At 43.5% G+C, this 19,621-nt stretch overlaps 4 protein-coding genes and 2 non-coding genes across 7 annotated transcripts; 3 read left to right on the top strand and 3 right to left on the bottom strand.

The window, feature by feature from the left end:
- Positions 1 to 1,148: 1,148 nt before the first annotated feature.
- Positions 1,149 to 2,472, top strand: LOC4331910 (ethylene-responsive transcription factor RAP2-13). The gene has a single exon (XM_015773644.3). It carries the CDS (start codon positions 1,259 to 1,261, stop codon positions 2,150 to 2,152), a length of 894 nt encoding a protein of 297 aa, XP_015629130.1. The 5' UTR covers positions 1,149 to 1,258; the 3' UTR covers positions 2,153 to 2,472.
- Positions 2,473 to 6,216: 3,744 nt separating this feature from the next.
- LOC107275449 (NDR1/HIN1-like protein 13) lies at positions 6,217 to 7,331 on the bottom strand. Its single transcript, XM_015773978.3, has one exon. It carries the CDS (start codon positions 7,151 to 7,153, stop codon positions 6,338 to 6,340), a length of 816 nt encoding a protein of 271 aa, XP_015629464.1. The 5' UTR covers positions 7,154 to 7,331; the 3' UTR covers positions 6,217 to 6,337.
- A 2,312-nt stretch (positions 7,332 to 9,643) lies between these two features.
- On the top strand, positions 9,644 to 14,150 carry LOC4331909 (putative pumilio homolog 7, chloroplastic). Its single transcript, XM_015774504.3, has 5 exons — positions 9,644 to 11,324; positions 11,515 to 11,677; positions 12,289 to 12,452; positions 13,314 to 13,572; positions 13,644 to 14,150. The coding sequence occupies exons 1-5, from the start codon at positions 9,889 to 9,891 to the stop codon at positions 13,746 to 13,748; spliced, it is 2,127 nt and encodes a 708-aa protein (XP_015629990.1). The 5' UTR covers positions 9,644 to 9,888; the 3' UTR covers positions 13,749 to 14,150.
- Positions 14,151 to 15,255: 1,105 nt separating this feature from the next.
- Positions 15,256 to 15,328, bottom strand: TRNAR-ACG (transfer RNA arginine (anticodon ACG)). Its single transcript has one exon. It is a non-coding gene; the product is annotated as a tRNA-Arg (tRNA).
- An 896-nt stretch (positions 15,329 to 16,224) lies between these two features.
- On the top strand, positions 16,225 to 16,296 carry TRNAD-GUC (transfer RNA aspartic acid (anticodon GUC)). The gene has a single exon. It is a non-coding gene; the product is annotated as a tRNA-Asp (tRNA).
- Positions 16,297 to 16,364: 68 nt separating this feature from the next.
- Positions 16,365 to 18,874, bottom strand: LOC4331906 (ras-related protein RABH1e). 2 transcript variants are annotated; one of them, XM_066308684.1, is made up of 6 exons: positions 18,598 to 18,874; positions 18,387 to 18,457; positions 17,903 to 17,995; positions 17,547 to 17,654; positions 16,808 to 16,898; positions 16,365 to 16,700 (listed from the first exon to the last, which is right to left on the bottom strand). In XM_066308684.1, exons 1-6 carry the CDS (start codon positions 18,715 to 18,717, stop codon positions 16,536 to 16,538), a joined length of 648 nt encoding a protein of 215 aa, XP_066164781.1. In that variant the 5' UTR covers positions 18,718 to 18,874; the 3' UTR covers positions 16,365 to 16,535. The 2 variants fall into 2 exon arrangements, with proteins under 2 accessions (XP_066164781.1, XP_015628223.1); XM_015772737.3 differs by having other exon boundaries at positions 17,547 to 17,658; positions 17,907 to 17,995.
- Positions 18,875 to 19,621: the final 747 nt, after the last annotated feature.

Genomic DNA, 19,621 nt, shown 5'->3' with positions numbered 1-19,621 from the left:
TGAATGAATAGTAAGTAAACCAGACGAGCAAATCAGATGTGTGCTGGCGCCATCGCTCATAAATAAATGGCCTTGTTGGATCAAATCATGAAACCGAATTGCCTTTAACATCGCAATCGTATCTAATAGTAGTAGTAGCCAGTAGAGTAAAATACACAAATACACAGAGTACTAGTAGTACGTACTCACTCGGTACTCGTAAAGGAAGTCATTTAGAACAATGTTTAAGTCAAAACTTAAGAATATAAATCATAAATAACTCTTAAGTTATTGAGTTTGAAAATGTAAAAATTATATGAATAGATTTGTATTGAAAAATACTTTCATAGAAGTAAACATATATCACTTTTCAATAAATATTTTTATAGAAATAAAAAGTCAAAGTTGTATTTTGTAGACCGTGTCGCTGTGCTAAAGGACTTCCTTTACGAGTATGGAGGGAGTACTAGCACTACTTTTATATTGCCACACATGACACATCTCTGACTATGTGTAATCATTCCGTTACAATTTATACTTATCAATTTAGAGGTTTGTTCTAAATTAAACTTATCTTGGCCATTAATTTTTAAAAAATCGTGTAGTAAGAATTATATGCTATAGAAGTATTTATAATGGTGATTGGTAGATCTTATGATGTTTGTTAAACTGTGTGAATTTTTAAAAAGTAGTCGTTAAAAATATAAATATTTAAATTAGGATAAATTTAGAACGATAGCTGATTTAAAATAGAGGAAATACTTCAGCTTTGTTTGCCTCGCAAATCCTAGGATCTGACTGGCTGAAGAAATATGGTTTTTTAGCTCGATCACGGCGACGAGATCTAACACTCCTCGGCGAGCTCACCGGTGGCACGCAGGTTGCCGCGTAGTTCACGCCCATTGGCCACTGGTATACTCGACAACCATGTGACAGCTAGATCCGTGTGATTTACCAGGTCAAAACCACTTCTCGACCAATCAGCATCCGCCAGGTGTCCACCGTTTTACCGGCACCTGCCTGGAGAGCCATTGTCCTAGTGCGGAGAAGGATCGGCAGGTGGCGGTAACAAATCAGCGTGGACACCTGGCGTCACGCCATTGGCTAGCACCCACTTTCCCGCCGCTCCGCGTGCTTATAAAAGAGCCCGGCCATGGCTGCTCTTGCTCATCTACCATTTGCCTCTTCAGCAACAGCTTAGAATTCAGCTCAGTAAATCTGTTGATTGCTCGTTTCAAATCATCATCGGTGTTTCGTTTCTTGATTTCTTGATCCATCCATGGCGACGACAGTGGATTGGTGTGGCCGTGGCAGCAATCTTCCTGCTGCGATGTATGACATGGTGGTGGATAGCAAGGAGCTAATGGGCGCGCTTGCTCCGTCCATGGTGTCCTTCTCCTACCCGTGTTCCGAGCAGAGCGCGAGCTCGCTTCTTGCTGGCGCCAACTACCTGACTCCCGCGCAGGTGCTCCATGTCCAGGCGCAGCTACAGCGCCTGCGCCGCCCGGGCGCGGCGAGCGGCTGCCTCGCCGCGGCGCCGCCGCTGCCGATGAAGCGGCATGGCGCGGTGGCGGTGGCGGCGGCGGCGGCGGCGCGGGCGCCGGTCAAGCTGTACCGCGGCGTCAGGCAGCGGCATTGGGGCAAGTGGGTGGCGGAGATCCGCCTGCCGCGCAACCGCACCCGCCTCTGGCTGGGCACCTTCGACACCGCCGAGGAGGCCGCGCTGGCGTACGACAGCGCCGCGTTCCGCCTCCGCGGCGAGTCCGCGAGGCTCAACTTCCCCGAGCTCCGCCGCGGCGGCGCCCACCTCGGCCCGCCGCTCCACGCCGCGGTCGACGCCAAGCTCCACGCCATCTGCCACGGGATGGACCTGCCCCAACCCCAACCCCAAACCCAGAGCAATGCGACGACGACGACGATGTCGACGACGGCGACGAACACCCCAAGCCCCTTCTTCTCCTCGGAGAGCCCGGTGGTCAAGAGCGAGCCCGTCTGCTCCGCCTCCGAGAGCTCTTCCTCGGCCGACGGCGACGTGTCATCGACGGGCTCCTCCGACGTCGTCCCGGAGATGCAGCTGCTCGACTTCTCGGAGGCGCCATGGGACGAGTCCGAGAGCTTCCTGCTGCACAAGTACCCGTCGCTGGAGATCGACTGGGACGCGATCCTTTCCTGATGCAGTGGCTGAATCTTCTTCCTCTCCCTGTTCTTGATCCAGCTCTTGGTGTCCTGAACATTTTCACAACTCAGAGAGTGATGCTCTCCTTGATTAGCTACATGTTAATCTAGGTTTTGGGTTTGATCATGCCATCGATTCTGTAGCATCAACCCCTGGTCTGCTTGGTTTTTTCAATGGCATTGCCAGGAAGGAGGTCTCAGTGCTTTGGTTTCTGCGAGTTGTGCAACCCTGCATGCAAACTCTTCATTGTATATACCAAATATTTGAACTCTACATTGTAGTAGTTCATATATCCAATAAAGAACCATTTTAGCACATTCAAACGTCTAATGGATCATATTCTGTACATATATATGTTGCAGTTCAAACGAGAGATGGAAAAATCGAATGTGATATACGAGTTTATAAGAAATTATTTAGTAAAAAAGTATATTGTGCAGTTTTATTCCTAACAGAAAAACATAGAGAGTCAAATTTGAGTTGCCCGCCGTCTATTCAACATGCACTAGTATTTACCCACTGGTATCTGAACGATGAAGTATATTTACAAGAATATGCAGGAGAATTATATGTTTCGATATTATATTAACACAGAAAATAGCAGACAGTTTGCCGTTTCGCCTATTTGAAGATATGAACAAACCAAATTCAGATTTCTTCTCAGTATGATAGAGTTAAGTCCCAGTACTCACCTGCGCAGATGTCAACTGAACTTTTCTGAAACAAAAAGGTGCTTGCTTTTTTTCTCTAGAGATGTTGCGGTTCTTTGAAATGTACAAAAGTACGTAAACTTTGATATTCTTCTACAAATGTAAGCTTCTTAGACATCACTTGGCAATTATCTTTACCTTTTTTTTTCCTTGATGATTCAAGCATGTCATTCCTATGGTGCTATACTGCTATCCGAATCTCTGTCCGCTGGAACTATACGATTCCAACTAGACTAGTTTCATTGTTGCGCTTTCTTTACATTTGATGGAGGCTATAAAATTTGAATTCAAGACTGAAAACCTAGTCTAAATGCTGGCTTGTTGGCCGTTGTAACAAATGCACTTACCTTCTGATTAACAGTGCTAAATATTTATCTGTGACTGCAGAGAAGTGCAAGCATCTGGATCTCTGTTTTGCTTATGATTGTCTAGGACTAACGAGTCATGTGGGCAAGTCAGTTCTCCACGTTATCACTACTTTGCTTTGGCTTAATATAATGCTAATCCAATTCCCCAACACGAGAGAGAAGCTAAGTTGTCATTAGCTGCCAATAACCACAACGGACATAGTTCCTCTCCTAGTTCATTGTACTTGTACACTGTTCAGAGTTCAGCTTAACTTTGTCGTTGCTGCAAAACAATTGCTTGCTTTTGGACGATGCATGAACCTTGAGAAACGCATTCGTGAAGATGGCTGTTAGCTCTATCTTTGATGCATTGGAGGACTTCACATGAGTTTGATCAGCACCCTTGTCTTATCTGTAATATCAAAAGGAGAGTTTAATTTCTTCCCAAAAAAATAGTTTAATTAAGGAAAAACACATTTACATAATAATATTGTGTCTACTTTCAGTAATCACAATCTTAGCTACAACAAAGAGTTATATTTTACAGCCATAAATTCTAGCCCTACTGAGAAAGTGAGAAGGTGTGAACATCAACATCAAGGCCCTTACGAGTGATGATATATTTTCTTAATTGTAAACTACTAATGCTCAACTTACATTTCCGGCTGGTATATGTCACTTTACAGATCAGTATGGTCTATCTCAAACTTTCTTTTGGTGGTCATTTTCATGCTTTAGTCCATCATGGAATGAACCTTTCATGTTTTTTTTATGCATATCCTCTCATGGCGCTAGCCAGAGATTGCAGAAAAGCATTAATGCTCAGCCATTGTCAGGTCAACCCCCATAATCACCCATGGCCCAAAGTCAACACGGTGCTATATTAGCAGAGCTGCAGAGGCACTCAAGGAGATTGGACAGAGAAGTCCACTATGTTGCCACCTGCCACTGCCATACCAATCCCTGATGGTCCACTGTCACAGCTTTGGGTTGACTTGTTGGGTGATTTCAAAGGGCAGAATATGAAAAAAGGAAAAGGTTATGAGCTAATGCAAGGATTAGTTCAACGCTTAAATAAATGATCTCTTGAAAAAGGTAGCTGCTATGGAGGGAGAAGCCATTACCCAACCATGATCCAGACCAGGCCATGAGTTGGTCATGACAAGAAGATACACTTGACAAAGGAAAAGGCTAACCTTAGGGATGATGTATCTAATTACAATTTACAAATTATCTGATCACGACATAACACTACAACAACAGTGACACAGTGTACCTCAGCTCAGTAGCCGTTGACTCTAGTGAACGAGCTCTGCATGCTTTTTCTTCGAATAAGAAAAAGGAAAAGGAGAGATGTTCATTCTTTTCAGTTTTTTAATCATAATGTTAACTGTTAAGCTAGGACTCCATAAGCTGTTTGGATTTGATTTGCCTGGTTGACCAGATCACCAGTGAGAGATTGGCGCAGCAACCGGCGGATTTTGATCTCAGGTTTGTGGCCGGAACTGCGAGGAGCACCAGCCGGAGAATGTTGATCTGGTCGACTAGCTTTGGTTTCCACTAGCCGAACTCTGAAAGTCAGAGAAAAAAGAGAGACAGTTTATATGCGTTTTCAGACTTCAGAGTTGTCCTTACCGTCTCTCCTTCTCATACATTAGAAAGGGGAAAAATGTAAATTCAGTAGTCGGATTTGCTTCAAGATTCAGAATGAGACAGGTGTCTGATGAAATGGGATAACCTGAAAGTGAAGCAGTGACCATGATGATGCATGAACCTCAGCTATGATAAACTCTGCACCTGCAGATTGGAACAGTGAACCTGCCATCATGCGCGTACCATGCTGCTGATCTTAACAATTATCATGGTCCTGGACAAATACACGCATATCAACGTCGATCGAGAGCCATCAGCCATCCATGTCGGCAGCGCATAAATTTTACTGTCATTGTCAGTCACCATGCCGGCAGAGCAAGGCCTCGCATGGTTCCTGACAAGGCGATCGATCGATCTATTGCATGCGATTCTTGTTGCTTCGTGTTGGGCCTGAATATACTTGGTATGCCAGGCCCAATAGCTCAGGACCTCGCGAACTGACTGAGCTGAAAAGCAAAGTCTATTTTACTTTCCTTCTTTGTTGTTCCGATTGAATCGCCTCCCTCAATACTAAAAAGGGGTATAATGCCTCTTGCATCTCTGAAAATCGATACAAATCGACTCATTGGATAGTTTAAAAAGCAATTTCTGCTCACGTGATATGTTAACGTGCTAAGTCAGTACGTGAGACCCACACGTTTGTTCCAACTAAAAACTACACGAATCCACGAAGAACCAAAAGTAGTATTTCTTTTCGATAAGCCAAAAAGGGATCGGATTTGCTATACTACTTTTTTTTTACGCATTTTTTTTAAAAAAAAATTTTTGACGCAAAACTATACTACTTGTGACAGCATTTTTGCTAAAAAAAACTTCCGAATTGTGAACTACCCACGTGCTTATTCCAACTTAAAAACTACACGAATTCACGAAGAATTCCAGCCCAAAAGTAGTCTTTCTTTTCGAGAAGCCCAAAATGGAGCGGATTTGCTAATACTACGTACGGCAATTTTTTCCCCTTAAAAAATTTCGAATTGTCGACCGTTAGATCGTGTCTACGATTCGTGCAGATCGGCGTGAGGAAAAAAGATCACACTGCCCACACGAGGAAGGGAATCAATCCTGCGACCTTAGATACAGAGCCTGCGTGGGCTAACCACTTGGCCACGAACGCTTTTCATGTAATTACATGCTATTTATATATAAGTTACAATGTAATTACAGTCTTAGTTACAACATAACTACACCTATAATCATACTATACTTATATTTAGAGGTTTTCTAACTGAAAATTTGTCAAAAGTACTATAGCTACTTCCAAACGGAGCGGAGTCCAGCCTAGCCCAGCGTGTAATTGAATCGATGCTTTAGTCCCCGAGTTGAACATAAGCTTGAGAACATTTGTCCAAAATTCACGCCAAGTCAAGTCCCAGAATTTGGTTCGTAAACAATTTACACGCAAATCTCATCAAAGAGTCTGGCAATTTTTACACGAATTCGTATGACCCTATCCAAGCTCGTTGTACATGTCGTCAGTTTCCAAAGCGGCTCTTGCACGTTTGCGAGGAGATGTGCACGTCTTTCCTCAGCCCGGCGGCGGTGATGTGGCACGACACGGCCAGCGTCCTCCGCTCGAAGCCGAGCGCGCCGGCGTGCACCTGCACGGCGAACTCGACGGCGAGGTCGAGCGTCACGGCGCCCTTGGAGCCGCGGAGCGCCTTCTCCACCGCCCTGGGCGTGCGGCCGTCGCGCTGCGTCCCGTGGAGCAGCACGTTGAAGCCCATGGCGTCCTCCCCGCCGTCCTCGGGCTCCCCGACGCCGCCCTTCGCCAGGGCGTTGCCCTTGTGCGCCAGCCTCGCCGTGCCGCGGCCGCCATACCACAGCGCGGTCACCTTGTTCGGGTTGATCGCCGTGAGGAAGAAGTCGTAGGCCACGTGGTGCTGCCGCGACGCGTTGGTGTGCACGGAGAGGTTGTCGACGACGAAGCTCGGCGCGTCCGGCCGCAGCACGACGGCGGACAGCGCGGCGGCGGCGCCGAGGAGCAGCGCGGCGGCGAGGACCGCGCCGAGCGTGCGCAGGGCGCACGGGGAGCACGCGCCGCCCTTCCCGCCGCCGCCGCCGCCGCCCTCCGCGCGGTACCGCTCGGCGAGGTAGGCGTTCTCGGGCGGCGGGACGCGGTATACCTGGTCCTTCTGGACGTGGACGACGTACGTGTCGCGCGGCTGGTGCGGGCGCGCGGCGACGGGGTCGAGCGGGGAGCCGAAGGCGGTGGAGACGGCGCCGGAGGAGGCGGCGGGGTCGGGCGAGGCGGGTGGCACGGGCGGGGGGAGGGCCCTCCTCTCCGCCATGGGAGAGACGACGAGGCGGGGAGGGGAGGAGGCGCAGGGAGAGGCGAAGAACGAGGTGGCGGAGGGCGTCGCATCAGGCGGGGGCGGGTGGCGCGCGGGCGATTTGGAGGGAAAAGGGGACCGCCCGTGCGCGCCAACGGCACACGCTTTTAGCGACTCCCCTCCTATTGTTGGATGGTGGCGCCTTGCCGGGTTGCATGTCGCCGGACGCGGCGCCCGCCCGACGGCGTACGTACGTGGTGGGTGGGTTCGGAGCTTGGGATTTGTTCACTAAATTCGTTTTCGGCCCAGCCCAATAGAACCAAGCCCGGCCCAGCAAAGCTTGTGGGCTGTAAATCCAGGGATGAGCCCAACTTTGTGAAATCTGGTAAAAGTTGGTTGGGCTGAGTCTGCCTGAGTGCCTGGCCTGAGTCCTGTTATCAGCATACAGTGGAAAAAACCGGACCGGACCGGCGGTTCGACCGGAAAAAATCGGAACCAGAGGTGACCACGGTTCGGTTTCCTTTAAAGACCGAACATGCAATCGAACCGCTCTGAACCAGATGAACCGGCCGGTTTTCGGTGAACCGGACACTAAACCGGCACTGGTTGGACCGGCTAGCCATACTAATGGGCCACAGTCGGCTGTTTAAAGGCCCATTTGGTGCAGCTGGTGGTCTTTTTTTTTTTTTGGCAAAAATAGCAAGAAATGGTGCGCTACGTGGGATTCAAACCTGGGTCCAAAGGTTACAAGAGCAAAGAGCTAGCCATCAGGCCATCCAACAACATGTGTATATAAGTGAATATGTAATATACATGTACTTTGTGAACCGCGGTTCGACCGCCCGAGTCACTGGTTGGACCGGTGGACCGTTGAACCGAGAGGTTGGCCGGATCACTTACCGGTCCGGCTTTTTTTACTATGGTTATCAGGGTTTACTCCAGGTATGTCTCGTTTTAGGGACAAATTAAACCTTTCCAAAAGTTAATGTAGCTAAATTTTAGTAAGGATTCATACCATGAGTTTTGGTAAAGTTAAGACTGTAGGAGTCATATGTGGGTATGTGTGGTTTGTTGTTGTTTTTTTTTTGTGTGTGTAGGTGATAGATAGATGTTGAATCCTGGTAAGGTATTGGTTATTCCTCACGAAAAATTGATAAATTGATAGGTTGGAAATGTAGTAAACCACCCTAGTCATATATCCAACCGCGCCTCCTAATTTTCCACCAGTAGATTTAGCATCACCTATACGCATGGTACGGTCCAGTGAATTGGATTGTTGTTCCATTATTTTTAAAAGCTACCTGTATATATAAGAAAAGTTATATATAAAAGGAGTACTGTGTTTGATTGCCAGAAAATGAGGCTCTTCTCGCGGAGATTTTCTGGACCATGATAATCCACTAATTTTAAGGAGCGCTAAATAATCATTGGATAATCTGTACTTAGGCGGAAAATCCTTCTATAAAATACTCAGGGCAGGGTTAAGAACTCATGATATATGCTATATGAGCCTTTGAGAGGACAATTCGATGTCTCCATACTAACTTTAGCCTTTGAATCATAAGAATGGAAAAACCGAGAAATAGAAAAAATATATGATTCTAACATAAATATAAATATAAAACAGAGAATTGTAAAACACAGAAATGACATTTTGATTGGATCACAGGAAAAACATATGAATCAGATGAGATGATAGATTTAAAGGAATTATTTTAAGAGGATTGCCCATTTCATAGGAATTTTGAAGGATATGATATAATTCAATCCTTTGTTTCTAAGGTTTTCATAGGGTTTCTTTTCATATGAATGAAATCTTTTAAATTTTCTATATTTTTTCTATAAATTAAAGGTCCCTTAAATTATTTAGGTCCAATAGAACTCATAATATTTATATTAGACAATTTAGTATGAGGCAAGATACCCCTTGGTACGGAAGGGCAAGGGCCCACATATCGTGTGTTATGCATCAGCTTAATTACGAGTGGTCGTAATTATCCCGCCAAAAACTACACACATAGTCTTTACGTGATACCAAATACTATAATATTGATATATAGGTAATCATTGATGTATTTTTTTTTCGATGTATGATAAAGTTTTGGTTTATAATATATTTCTTACTATAGAATTTAGCACAAAACTCAGCACGCGGCTATTCACATACTATCGCCAAAAGCCTCTCCTTCATGTTAGGCTTCTCATCAGTAAATATATTTTTCAAACAAAAATCGTGAATCACGTTTTAGATGCCAAGCATATGTTAGCTGAATCTTGTAAAACAGTAATAATCTTCAGGTCTGATGCCTCCTACAAACTCGAAAATTCCGATAGAAAGATCTCAGATATTTTGTTCTCATCACCTCAACCGTATGTGTACGTGCAACGCCGTATAATAACGGATTGTATCGTTATACGCGTATATCGGCCGCGGAGCGGAGGCAACCCCAGGCATCTCGGGGGGGTTGGGGGGCTATATAAACCCCCCCGCCGCTAGTGCGGCACGGCGCATCTCCCCTTTTGCATGCCTCACCGGCCTCTCCACCTCCCCCTCCTCCTCCGCCTCCCAATGCTCTAGCTGCTTGCTCCCGATTGATTTGATTTCCCCCCTTCTCCGAGTCTACGCGATCTGCGGATTGGCCGTCTCCCCACTCTTGATTCAGTCCAGGGAGTTTTGATCTGACCGGATTTTGCGGTGGGGTTTTCTTTTTTGGGTTGGGTTGATCTTTTGGGTGGTTTGATCTGTGGTGGCGATGATGTGTGCGAAGGTGGTGGCGGCGGCGGCGGCGGAGGAGAGGGAGATGGAGTTGCTGCTCAGCGAGATCCCTCAGGTCACCGCGCCGCATGGGCAGCGCGGTGGCCGTGGCGGCGGCGGCGGTGGTGGTGGTGGTGCTGCCCAGTGCTACGGCTTGCATGGACCTACGCGTTACCATGCGCACGCGGGGGCGCCCGCGCGCTACGGCGGGGATCCGTGCTTCCCCCTGGTCTTGAACCGTCGCGACGATGGTGGTGGCCAGCAGGGCGGCGCTCGCGGCGCCATCCACGTGCCGCTATCGGGGGGCTTCGCGTCGTCGCCGGCGTCGAGCACGTCCGCCGGTAGCGCGCCGTCGCCGGGGTCGGACCGGTTCGTCGGCCGCTCGCCGTCGCCGATGGTGCAGGCGACGACCGACGAGGACACGGAGAGGCTGGCGAGCCAGCTCGACGGCTTGCTTGTCGGGGACGCGCCCGCCGCGGACGCGCTCGCCGCAGCGCTCATGCCGCCGCAGGGCTCGCCGGCGTCCGCCGCCAAGAACGTGTACCTGCCAGATGTCTCCGCGGTGCACGGTGCGTATAACAATGGCTACAACTTTGGGGAGCCGGGTTACTCGCTTCACCATGAGCCCGGCGTATTAGCTGATCAGGCCATGGCGTCCGGTTATGTCGCCCCATCTCAGTGCTTTCCAGTGGACGTCGGCTTGGATGGCTACGGCGGCTTCCCTCCAAGCTTGGGTACCAGTGTTGGCAGCTTCATGTACACTAGGACTAGGAACAGCTCCGGCATTGGTTGGGAACAAGGGCTAGTGCACCCTGATCATGCTCGACCGGTCTTGCTTCCTGGACAGTCTGGTGCAGAACACAACTGGGGGTACGCTGGTACGGGTCAGATTTCCCTGGACTCCCGTGGCAGAAGTTTGCCAAAATCGCCCTACGAATACAGTGTTGCAGCAGCGAGAGACATTGGGTACATGAAAGGTGGTTTCAATCAAATGGAGCCATTTTGTGATGGGAGGAAGAATGTGCCTTTTCTGAACCGTGCAAAGGAGAGGAGATTTCAGCAGCATGTCAACAATAGGTCAGTTGAGCTGGGGAGTCCTGGTATGCTGATGTATGAGAACATAGTTGAGCTGGAGAGTCCTAGGATGCTGAGGTATGAGAACATGGTTGGAGCCAAGGGCTATATCTACTTCATGGCCAAGGACCAGAATGGGTGCCGGTTCTTGCAACAAAAGTTTGAGGAAGGGAAAGATCAAGCCGATCTGATATTTGAAGGTATCATCGACCACATTCCTGAACTTATGGCCAACTCGTTTGCAAATTATCTTGTACAGAAACTACTAGATGTGTGTGATGAGGAGCAGAGGCTGAGAATTATTGCTGTACTGACTGAGGACCCTGTGAAGCTGCTGAGAGTCTCTCTAAACTCGCACGGGTAATGATCTTTTGTTAAAAACTGATATGTACTTCAATATGATCTGCCATTATTAACTTACTAAAAGAAAGCGCCGATTGTTGATTGGAGAATGTTGTAACTTTAGGCAGGACCAAGTGTACTTTGATGCTAACATTGTAATAGCTACTGGACACAATGAATGGTGATGATTTCTTTTCATTTATTTCAGGACAAGGTCGATACAGAAATTGATTGAGACTGTTAAAACCAGGAAGCAGATCATGCTCATTATTTCGGCTCTACAACCAGGCTTTATTCATCTTGTCAATGATCCTAATGGTAATCATGTTATACAAAAATGCCTGAAAAATTTTGATGCAGAAGAGAACAAGGTACTTTGGCAAATATCTAGTTTGCAAACTGATTTTTGTTAACTCTTCTTGACTACTACTTGTTATGCCATTGATTTGAGAATTATCTGTTGTAGTTTTGACAGTTGCACACCATAAGTTAGAGCAACATTCTAAACACATGGAATTTATTGGCTGTGTCCTATCCCATACAATTTTCTCAGTCTGCATACAATTTTCTCAATCTGGAGCAAAACATTTCTGAAACTGTAGCTATACCTAGCATCATGTTCTGAAACTTGCATCGATACTCTATCAGATTGAAGTAAAGTAATTTGGTGTTGTAGATGTCACTATATCTTTCTATAAACTTGGTCAACTTAAAGAAGTTTGACTTAGAAAAATTATAGGAACAAACATATTCATACTGTTTACATAGAAACTTGCTCATGGAGCAAATACAATCTCTTAACAATTGATAAATATCTCAATGTCTTCTGTTAGAGAACAGATATTGTGTTATAAAGTTCACTAGTTCAGTTCCATAGTTGTTGGCTCTTGTTGAAAATTCAGAGAAGTCACTATTCTGTGTGGAATTTATGAAATTCTTCTGCAAAAAAATATGTGTGAAGATCTTTACTCTCTTTTAACAGTTCATATTTGAAGCTGCTGCAACCCATTGTGTTGAAATGGCTATAAATCGCCATGGCTGCTGTGTGTTACAAAGTTGCATATCAAATGCATATGGTGAATATCAAATCAAGTTAATTATGCAAATATGTGCTGATGGCTTATATCTTGCTCAAGATCAATTTGGGTAAACCTTTTCTCATTGTTAGGCATCTTATAATGTACTGCTGAGTTGAAATTACTACTTTGTGCTTGTTTCTAAAACTGTATTTGTCTGTCTAGTACTCCCTCTGGTTCTTAATATTTGATGACCTTTAAATCTTTGATCTTCAATAATTTCTCAAATACTTAGTTTAAAAACATAACAATTGGTAAGTGTAAACACATTAATAGATTTTATAAATTTGTTCTAATATAAAATAAATGATGGAAGTTTTAAAATTTTGGCCAAATTTTGTTCTCTAACACCTATGTACTGAGTTAGTCCTACAGTATGTATGTAGCTTCTTGAAATGTTCCTACTTCCTCAACACTTGTATATGAATTAGAACTTCAAAATGTAGATTATCCATATACCATGTCAGTGCTTTATTTCTTTTTAATGCTGTAGCTCATTTCTCACATTAAAAAGCTATTTTTTCTGTTTGACAATTATGTATAACAATTCAAAACTTCTGAACATCCCAAACCACTCTGATAGCAGCTTAGCCATTCACACGTGTTGTTGAAAAATTACTCATAACTCATGTATATATGCATGTTAAATTCTCAGTGCTTGACGTAATCTGTTGCATCTCACAAACAGATCATTTATGACGGTGCTGACACTCACTACAAGAATTCTCTGAATGTTTTAACGTGTACTCTTTGCTGACTTGAGTTGAAAACATCTGCAACCAAATCTATCTTGTAGTCATTAGTCAAGGACTCCACATAAAGGATTTTTATTTATGTTCGTACTTTGAGATTAGTTTATTGATATTTTTATGATGTTCGCTGACATGTAAATCCACAAACTAAAATTCTTTCCTGTTTCCCCTTATTACAGGAATTATGTGATCCAATATGTCCTGGATCTGAAAATTCCTTTTGCAAATGCACAGCTGGCATCTCTGTTTCAAGGAAATTATGTGTATCTTTCGAAGCAAAAGGTGGGCAGCAATGTGGTGGAGAAATGCTTGAAGGTTTTCCCAGATGATGACAAAGCTGCCATAATATGGGAATTAATCTCAGCCTCCCATTTTGAGCAACTGCTGCAAGACCCTTACGCAAACTATGTCATTCATACGGCTCTTGTGCAGACCAGGGTAAGTACTAGTTCTTTTGAATTTGACAGCGCATTATGTTCAACATCTTCTAATCTTACTGTTCTTGATAGGGCCATCTCCGCAGCGCTCTTGTTAACGCAATCCTCCCCCATGAGGAAGCTATTCGGACCAATCCCTGTTGTAAGAGAATCTCTAAAGTCCTCTCTAGGAGGTAAGAAAGAGATGGGATGTGTACAATCTGTGGTACCAAGAAGGTTGCAAGTGAATGCCTAGTGCCCTCTCCAGGAGATGAGATGTGTACAATCTGTGGTACCTAGAAGGCTTTGTTGTTTATTTATGTGCACTAGCTGTTAAACTATAATGTATCTGCCATACAAGCTTCGGAGTTCAGGAGGTGGTTTTGGTTATAGGTTATAACCAGGCTGTAGAATCGTCATGTAGTTTTTGCAGCACGCCGGCAACGCTGTAGCGTTGTATTTTCTTTAAAATTTCTAGTTCTTTCTGAACTGCCTGTTCTGTATCTTCTGTAATACTCTTTTTGGTTGTGCTAAACGGAGTGACCATTACATTTCGTCAAAGTTGTCATACCTGTGTTATATTACATAGTTGCATCTTCCAAGAGCATTTCCTCTTCAATTTGGTTAAATGAAATAGATGCTTGTGCTATTGGGACTTTGAACTGTGAAGAGTGACTCATCACCATATTTTGGTAGAGAAATTTGCCTCGTCACCATATTTTGGTAGACAAATTTTAGGTACTTGAGAAAACATCTCAAGGTATTTAAATTTTGAACTTTTCTTTTGAACGAACGAACTAAAATTATGCGTTTTGGTAAGAGTACACTTTCCAAAACATCTCAAGTCATCGTTGGAAATGTTGTGTGGGTCGGAGAAATTGGCATGCTTCACTCTCGTCGAACGTACTTCTGGTGTTTTGTGTGTAAGTAGTGTTTTGTGAGTAAGTACGACTTCTTGCTATGCAAAGGTACCCTGAAATCCTGAATCCTGACGCTCATGGAGTCATGACTGTTTCACTCTGGTATCCCTTTGACTTGGCATTTGTTTTATGTGTAAGTACGACTTCTTGCTATGCAAAGGTACCCTGAATCCTGACGCTCACGGAGTCATGACTGTTTCACTCTGGTATCCCTTTGAATTGGCATTTTAGCCGGCTGATGCATATAGGGTGTGTTTAGTTTTTTTTTTTTTTTTGGAAAATTGGAACCATGCCATTATAATTTTGCGTTCCAATTTTCCCTAGTTTTTTTGGCGTAAAGTTTTTAAAGTATATAGACACACATTTGAAGTATTAAACGTAGAATAATAACAAAACAAATTACAGATTCCGCTTGTAAACTGCGAGACGAATTTATTAAGCCTAATTAATTTGTTATTAGCAAATGTTTACTATAACATCATATTATGAAATCATGGCGTCGTCTCACAATTACATGCGAACTGTGCAATTGGCTTTTTCTCCCACATTTAATGTCCCATATATGTGTCAAATATTTGATGTGATTTTTGGCTAAAAGTTTTTTAATCTAAACACGGCCATAGATGGGGAAATGAATCCAAGATGAACGTGACTTTCGTGTGCTTTGTGTATAGTCAACCACCTACTTTGGATGCAAAGGCAATGCTTACAATGTAAAGTGTTGACAACAGAAATTTTTTTTTTTAAAAAAAAAAACAGATAAAGAGAGTGAATAAAAAGAAGAACGACTCCACTGGGGATCGAACCCAGAATCTCTGGTTCCGTAGACCAGCGCCTTATCCATTGGGCCATGGAGTCGCTGATGGGAGGAGCACAAATAGTTAATAAATAAAATGTAGTGAGATATTTTCAAGTCAAGCACATCACAAAATAATTAATTAATGAATGAATATATTTTAGAGAACCCATGTTTTATAGTCAATAGTTACATAGCACCCTAAATATTATGACTAGTGGTGTATGACCCTATATATTATGGCCCACCCCAATACATGTAAAGTACAGTAGCTGTTTACTTAAAATTTGAAAATATAAAGTGTTTATGAAAATTTTAATTATTCATTTCTTGATTAAGGCAGTTGGTTTTTAACGACTCTTCACTACTTTAAAAAGTATTGTTTCATATATCCTAAAACTAATTGAGATTTAAATGAAATATTATTTCATAATCCTAAAGCTAAGTTCTTGTGCTTTGATACGACTAGAAGGAAAAAAAAATATCATAGTATTGCCTAAAATAAATAAAATCATAATTTTCATGAAATTTGTTTCCGTCTTTTTGTTATAGAGAATACTCACCTTAGTTTGATTTTATATGTAACTATCCATTTATAGTTAGTTGGTATGTAATGTTAAATTTGTTGACCTCTTTTTGTTATAGAGAATACTCACTTTAGTTTGATTTTATACGCAACTAACCATTTAGAGTTATGTTAAATTTGTTGCCCACTTTTTTGTTATAGAGAATACTCACTTTAGTTTGATTTTATATGTAGCTATCCGTTTATGGTTGCCACAAATCATAATATATCCTAATATATATGGTATTTTAAACTTTTGGCACAACTTATAGGTTCTCTGAAATTTACTTTTTAAAAAACTTCAGTACAGAATTACAGATAGGTTTTCTATATAAGCATGTTTATTTTTTTCCAAAATTAAGGACAATTACAGTTCTTTGTCCGGCACATAATGTCGTTGTAGTATAGTGGTGAGTATTCCCGCCTGTCACGCGGGTGACCCGGGTTCGATCCCCGGCAACGGCGATTTTTATTTTATTTTACCCTTTTTGGGGTGCTTTGGCCATAGATTATGCGGTATAAAACATAGAAACTTCAGGGAATTTTTGTCTGTTTCAAACCTAGATGCCGCTGTTAAAAATTACACATAAATATTCTCTATACTCGAATCGGCACTGACAATCCAAGCTACCTGAAATTCACTGTGTGTACTAATTTGAAGTCTGAACTCTGAAGCGACCTCGATTTCCCTGAATACAAAACTCTCAGCAGGAACAACCGCCTGCTTTCTGTTCTTCTTGTGCTTCTGCCCCTGAAGGTATTTGCCCGGAGGCAGCAGGCCGTAGGTTTATGTCCACCATGTCTTCCTGCTTTGCCGATGAGAGCGCCTCCATTCCAGGCAGCGATGCAGCGATCTTGCGAAACAGTGGCTGTGGTTCAAGTTTTCAATCAGTTACCATCAGGTGTTTTGAGCAATGATGGACAAGAACAGTGGTAGATTTGCTTGTCAAAGTGAAACAAAGTAAAGGCTGGAGACCTTGATGTTGAATCCAGCTTTTGCGCTGGTTTCCATGAACATGGCGCCGTGCTCCTGTGCCTTGGCTTCTCCTTCGTCAGTGGATATTTGCCTGTTGACATTCCAATCGACAGAAAGGAGTAGGTTAACTGATATACCTCAATTTTTTAATATATCACACCGTTGACTTTTTTTTTTAAAAAAATAATTATCTTTCGTCTTATTCAATTTTTTTTAAAAAATAAAAAAATCAAGTCATGCTTAAATAACATTTAACCATAAATCAAGTCATTATTCATTTTTAATAAAAAATTAAGTCATACTTAAAGAACATTTAACGATAAATCAAGTCATTATTCAAATTTTTTTGTGTGAAAATATAAAAAAATTCGAGTTATGCTTAAAAAAACATTTGACCATAAATCAAGTTATAAAATAAATGATAATTATATAATTTCTTTTGAATAAACTAATGGTGAACGTATGTCAAAAACTCAACAGTGTTTTGTATTTTAAAAATGGAGGGAGTATTAGCCAAAATGATATTTCGTACTTTGTTGACGTGTGGACATTACCAAGACCAGAAGATTGAATTAAAATTGTCAAATTGAAGACAGAGTTATATCGTTATTTCATTTGATCAGTGAATACTATCCATCAGAACAGAACAGAGGATCTATTTAATTTTGGGAGCAGCTGGTACTTTTATGTAAACTTAATGAACTGCTGATTTAAGAACTAAATACCGACAGATACTAACCTCTTGTCAACAAGGTCTGTTTTATTTCCAACAAGGACGATGATCACATCTCCGCCTCGTTGTGTATTTACCTCTTCAATCCACTTCGATATACTCAAAAAGGACTGCCTGTCTGAAAACAAGGACGATATGAGACCACAAAACAAATATACAGTGGATTATATTATATTTTCTGATAAATTTGTATTCCAAGGGTATCGGCAATTCGCCAATCCCTGATTCAGTGACATGTTCAGAATAGGTGCCAACCTTGTTAGAGCAAAAGCACTGTAGTTTACAAGAGCACTGGAGGGCAAAGGATCACAAATTCTTTCTAGTTACAACAGCAGAGAGAAAAGGGTGTAGATGAAGTTAACTTGCCAGTCACATCGTAAACAATCACTGCCACAGAAGAATCCCTGATGTAACTTGGGATCAAGCTCCGGAACCTCTCCTGCCCAGCTGTATCCCTGCACATTATCATCACCATAAAACTCTCCCGGTTTTTACTAGCTGAAAACCTCCCAGTTTTCACTAGCTGAATTGTCTTGTGCGCGTGATTTCAGTTCACCAGGAAAGGATAAAAAAAGGGCAACAATTGAGCATTAATATTGCCTCCATCAGCAAAACGAAATCAACGTAATTGAGGGTGGAACTGAGACTAAAAATCAAGACTTCGAAACTAGTAGGCACTAGGATTATATGGTAATAAAGCAGGTTGTGCAGAGTAAAATCGGTGATCGGACAAGTAACAGCAGCTAAGCTGCACCAACTGAATTCTCGTAAGCAGGACAAGCTTGATAAGCAGAGTATGATGATAGGGGAAAAACAAAGAGAGAGAGTTTTCAGAATCTCAGATACCAAAGCTGCAGCCGTACGGTTCGGTCTTCGAGGTACATCGTCTTGGAGAGGAAATCGATCCCGATCGTCGCCTGCACGCCGCCGCCGCCGCCGCAACAACATGAACACCGTCAAATTCATCGAACAAACCTTGCCCAAAAAAGAAAAAAAACTGGAACTCTCTCCAGCGCGTAAGATCGATCGATCGGGGACGCGCGCGACATCAACGAACCTGGTAGGTGGCGTCGAACTTGTCGTACATGAAGCGGGTGATGATGGCCGTCTTCCCCACCGCCTGGTCGCCGAGGAACACCAGCTTGTACTTGGCCAGCGCCGACACCACCGGCGCCATCACAGCACGCCGACGCCTAGCCTACCCTGCGCTGCGCTGATCGATTCCGCGTGTGGGAGGAGAGAATTGGGGCTTCGAAAATTTCGAAATCGAGTTTGAGCTTTCTTGTTTCGGAGTTTGGACGAACGCGTGCAGATGATGGAAAAGAGGAAGGTGTAAAGGAGGAGGAACGAGGTGGGCTTGCTTTGAACGGAGAAGGAAAGAGGCGACTTTTGCGTTTCGAAGCTTTTGTTTTTGTTTTTTTTATAATAAAAAAAAGAGTTGGTAGGTCGATGTAATAGAGTGAGAATACGTTCAACCTTGGGGAGTCCGGGCGTTGACTCTATCTATGAACCATACGAAACGTTACATGTTCATGTTTGAATTCTCATGAATTTCTTTCAAAAACAGTTGGTTTTCAGCTGTAACCGCCGTAAGACGACAGTTTCTTCGTTTCCAGAGATGCTGCTTGCGTGTACTACAATCGCAGCAGCCTACTCGACCAAGTTGATCTTTTCTTCCGATGGCTGACCCCAGCACATATTTTTCAGCCAGCAAGATATATATACCATGAAAAAGAAAATAAACTCAAAACCCTCGTGCCAAAACGGACCACAACTCGTGCGGGCCAAACGGGCCAGCCCAAAACTCTAAGCCGGGCCCGTCCAAACGCACCGTCCTAGCTGGGCCGGAAAATGAGCCCGTGTAGAATGCCAGTGGATGTCAAACAGGCCGAGCGAAAGTACGAGACGGTCAGCGACTCGAATTTTTTTCATTTTTAAATTTTTATTTTTTTAATATTTACAGAAATATTGTACCGGTGAAAATATTTACAGAAGTAGACCCTGCAGCCCTCGGGGAGGGCGGCAGGGTGACGTGAGGGACGCATAAGATGAAAAAAAAACTAGAAAAATACATTTTTAGC

Source organism: Oryza sativa, chromosome 3 (genome assembly GCF_034140825.1).
Source record: "Oryza sativa Japonica Group chromosome 3, ASM3414082v1".
In the NCBI taxonomy this organism is placed as follows: Eukaryota; Viridiplantae; Streptophyta; class Magnoliopsida; order Poales; family Poaceae; genus Oryza; species Oryza sativa.
Note: the sequence above shows the minus strand (reverse complement) of the source record. Positions and strands in the feature narration are given on the sequence as shown.

Coding starts and splice junctions, on each gene's coding strand:
- LOC4331910 (XM_015773644.3), top strand. CDS start 1,259: ATGGCGACGACAGTGGATTGGTGTGGCCGTGGCAGCAATCTTCCTGCT.
- LOC107275449 (XM_015773978.3), bottom strand. CDS start 7,153: ATGGCGGAGAGGAGGGCCCTCCCCCCGCCCGTGCCACCCGCCTCGCCC.
- LOC4331909 (XM_015774504.3), top strand. CDS start 9,889: ATGATGTGTGCGAAGGTGGTGGCGGCGGCGGCGGCGGAGGAGAGGGAG. Junction 11,325..11,514: donor GTCTCTCTAAACTCGCACGG/GTAATGATCTTT, acceptor CATTTATTTCAG/GACAAGGTCGATACAGAAAT. Junction 11,678..12,288: donor TTGATGCAGAAGAGAACAAG/GTACTTTGGCAA, acceptor CTCTTTTAACAG/TTCATATTTGAAGCTGCTGC.
- LOC4331906 (XM_066308684.1), bottom strand. CDS start 18,717: ATGGCGCCGGTGGTGTCGGCGCTGGCCAAGTACAAGCTGGTGTTCCTC. Junction 17,996..18,386: donor ACCGTACGGCTGCAGCTTTG/GTATCTGAGATT, acceptor GATAATGTGCAG/GGATACAGCTGGGCAGGAGA. Junction 16,899..17,546: donor ACAGACCTTGTTGACAAGAG/GTTAGTATCTGT, acceptor GAATGTCAACAG/GCAAATATCCACTGACGAAG.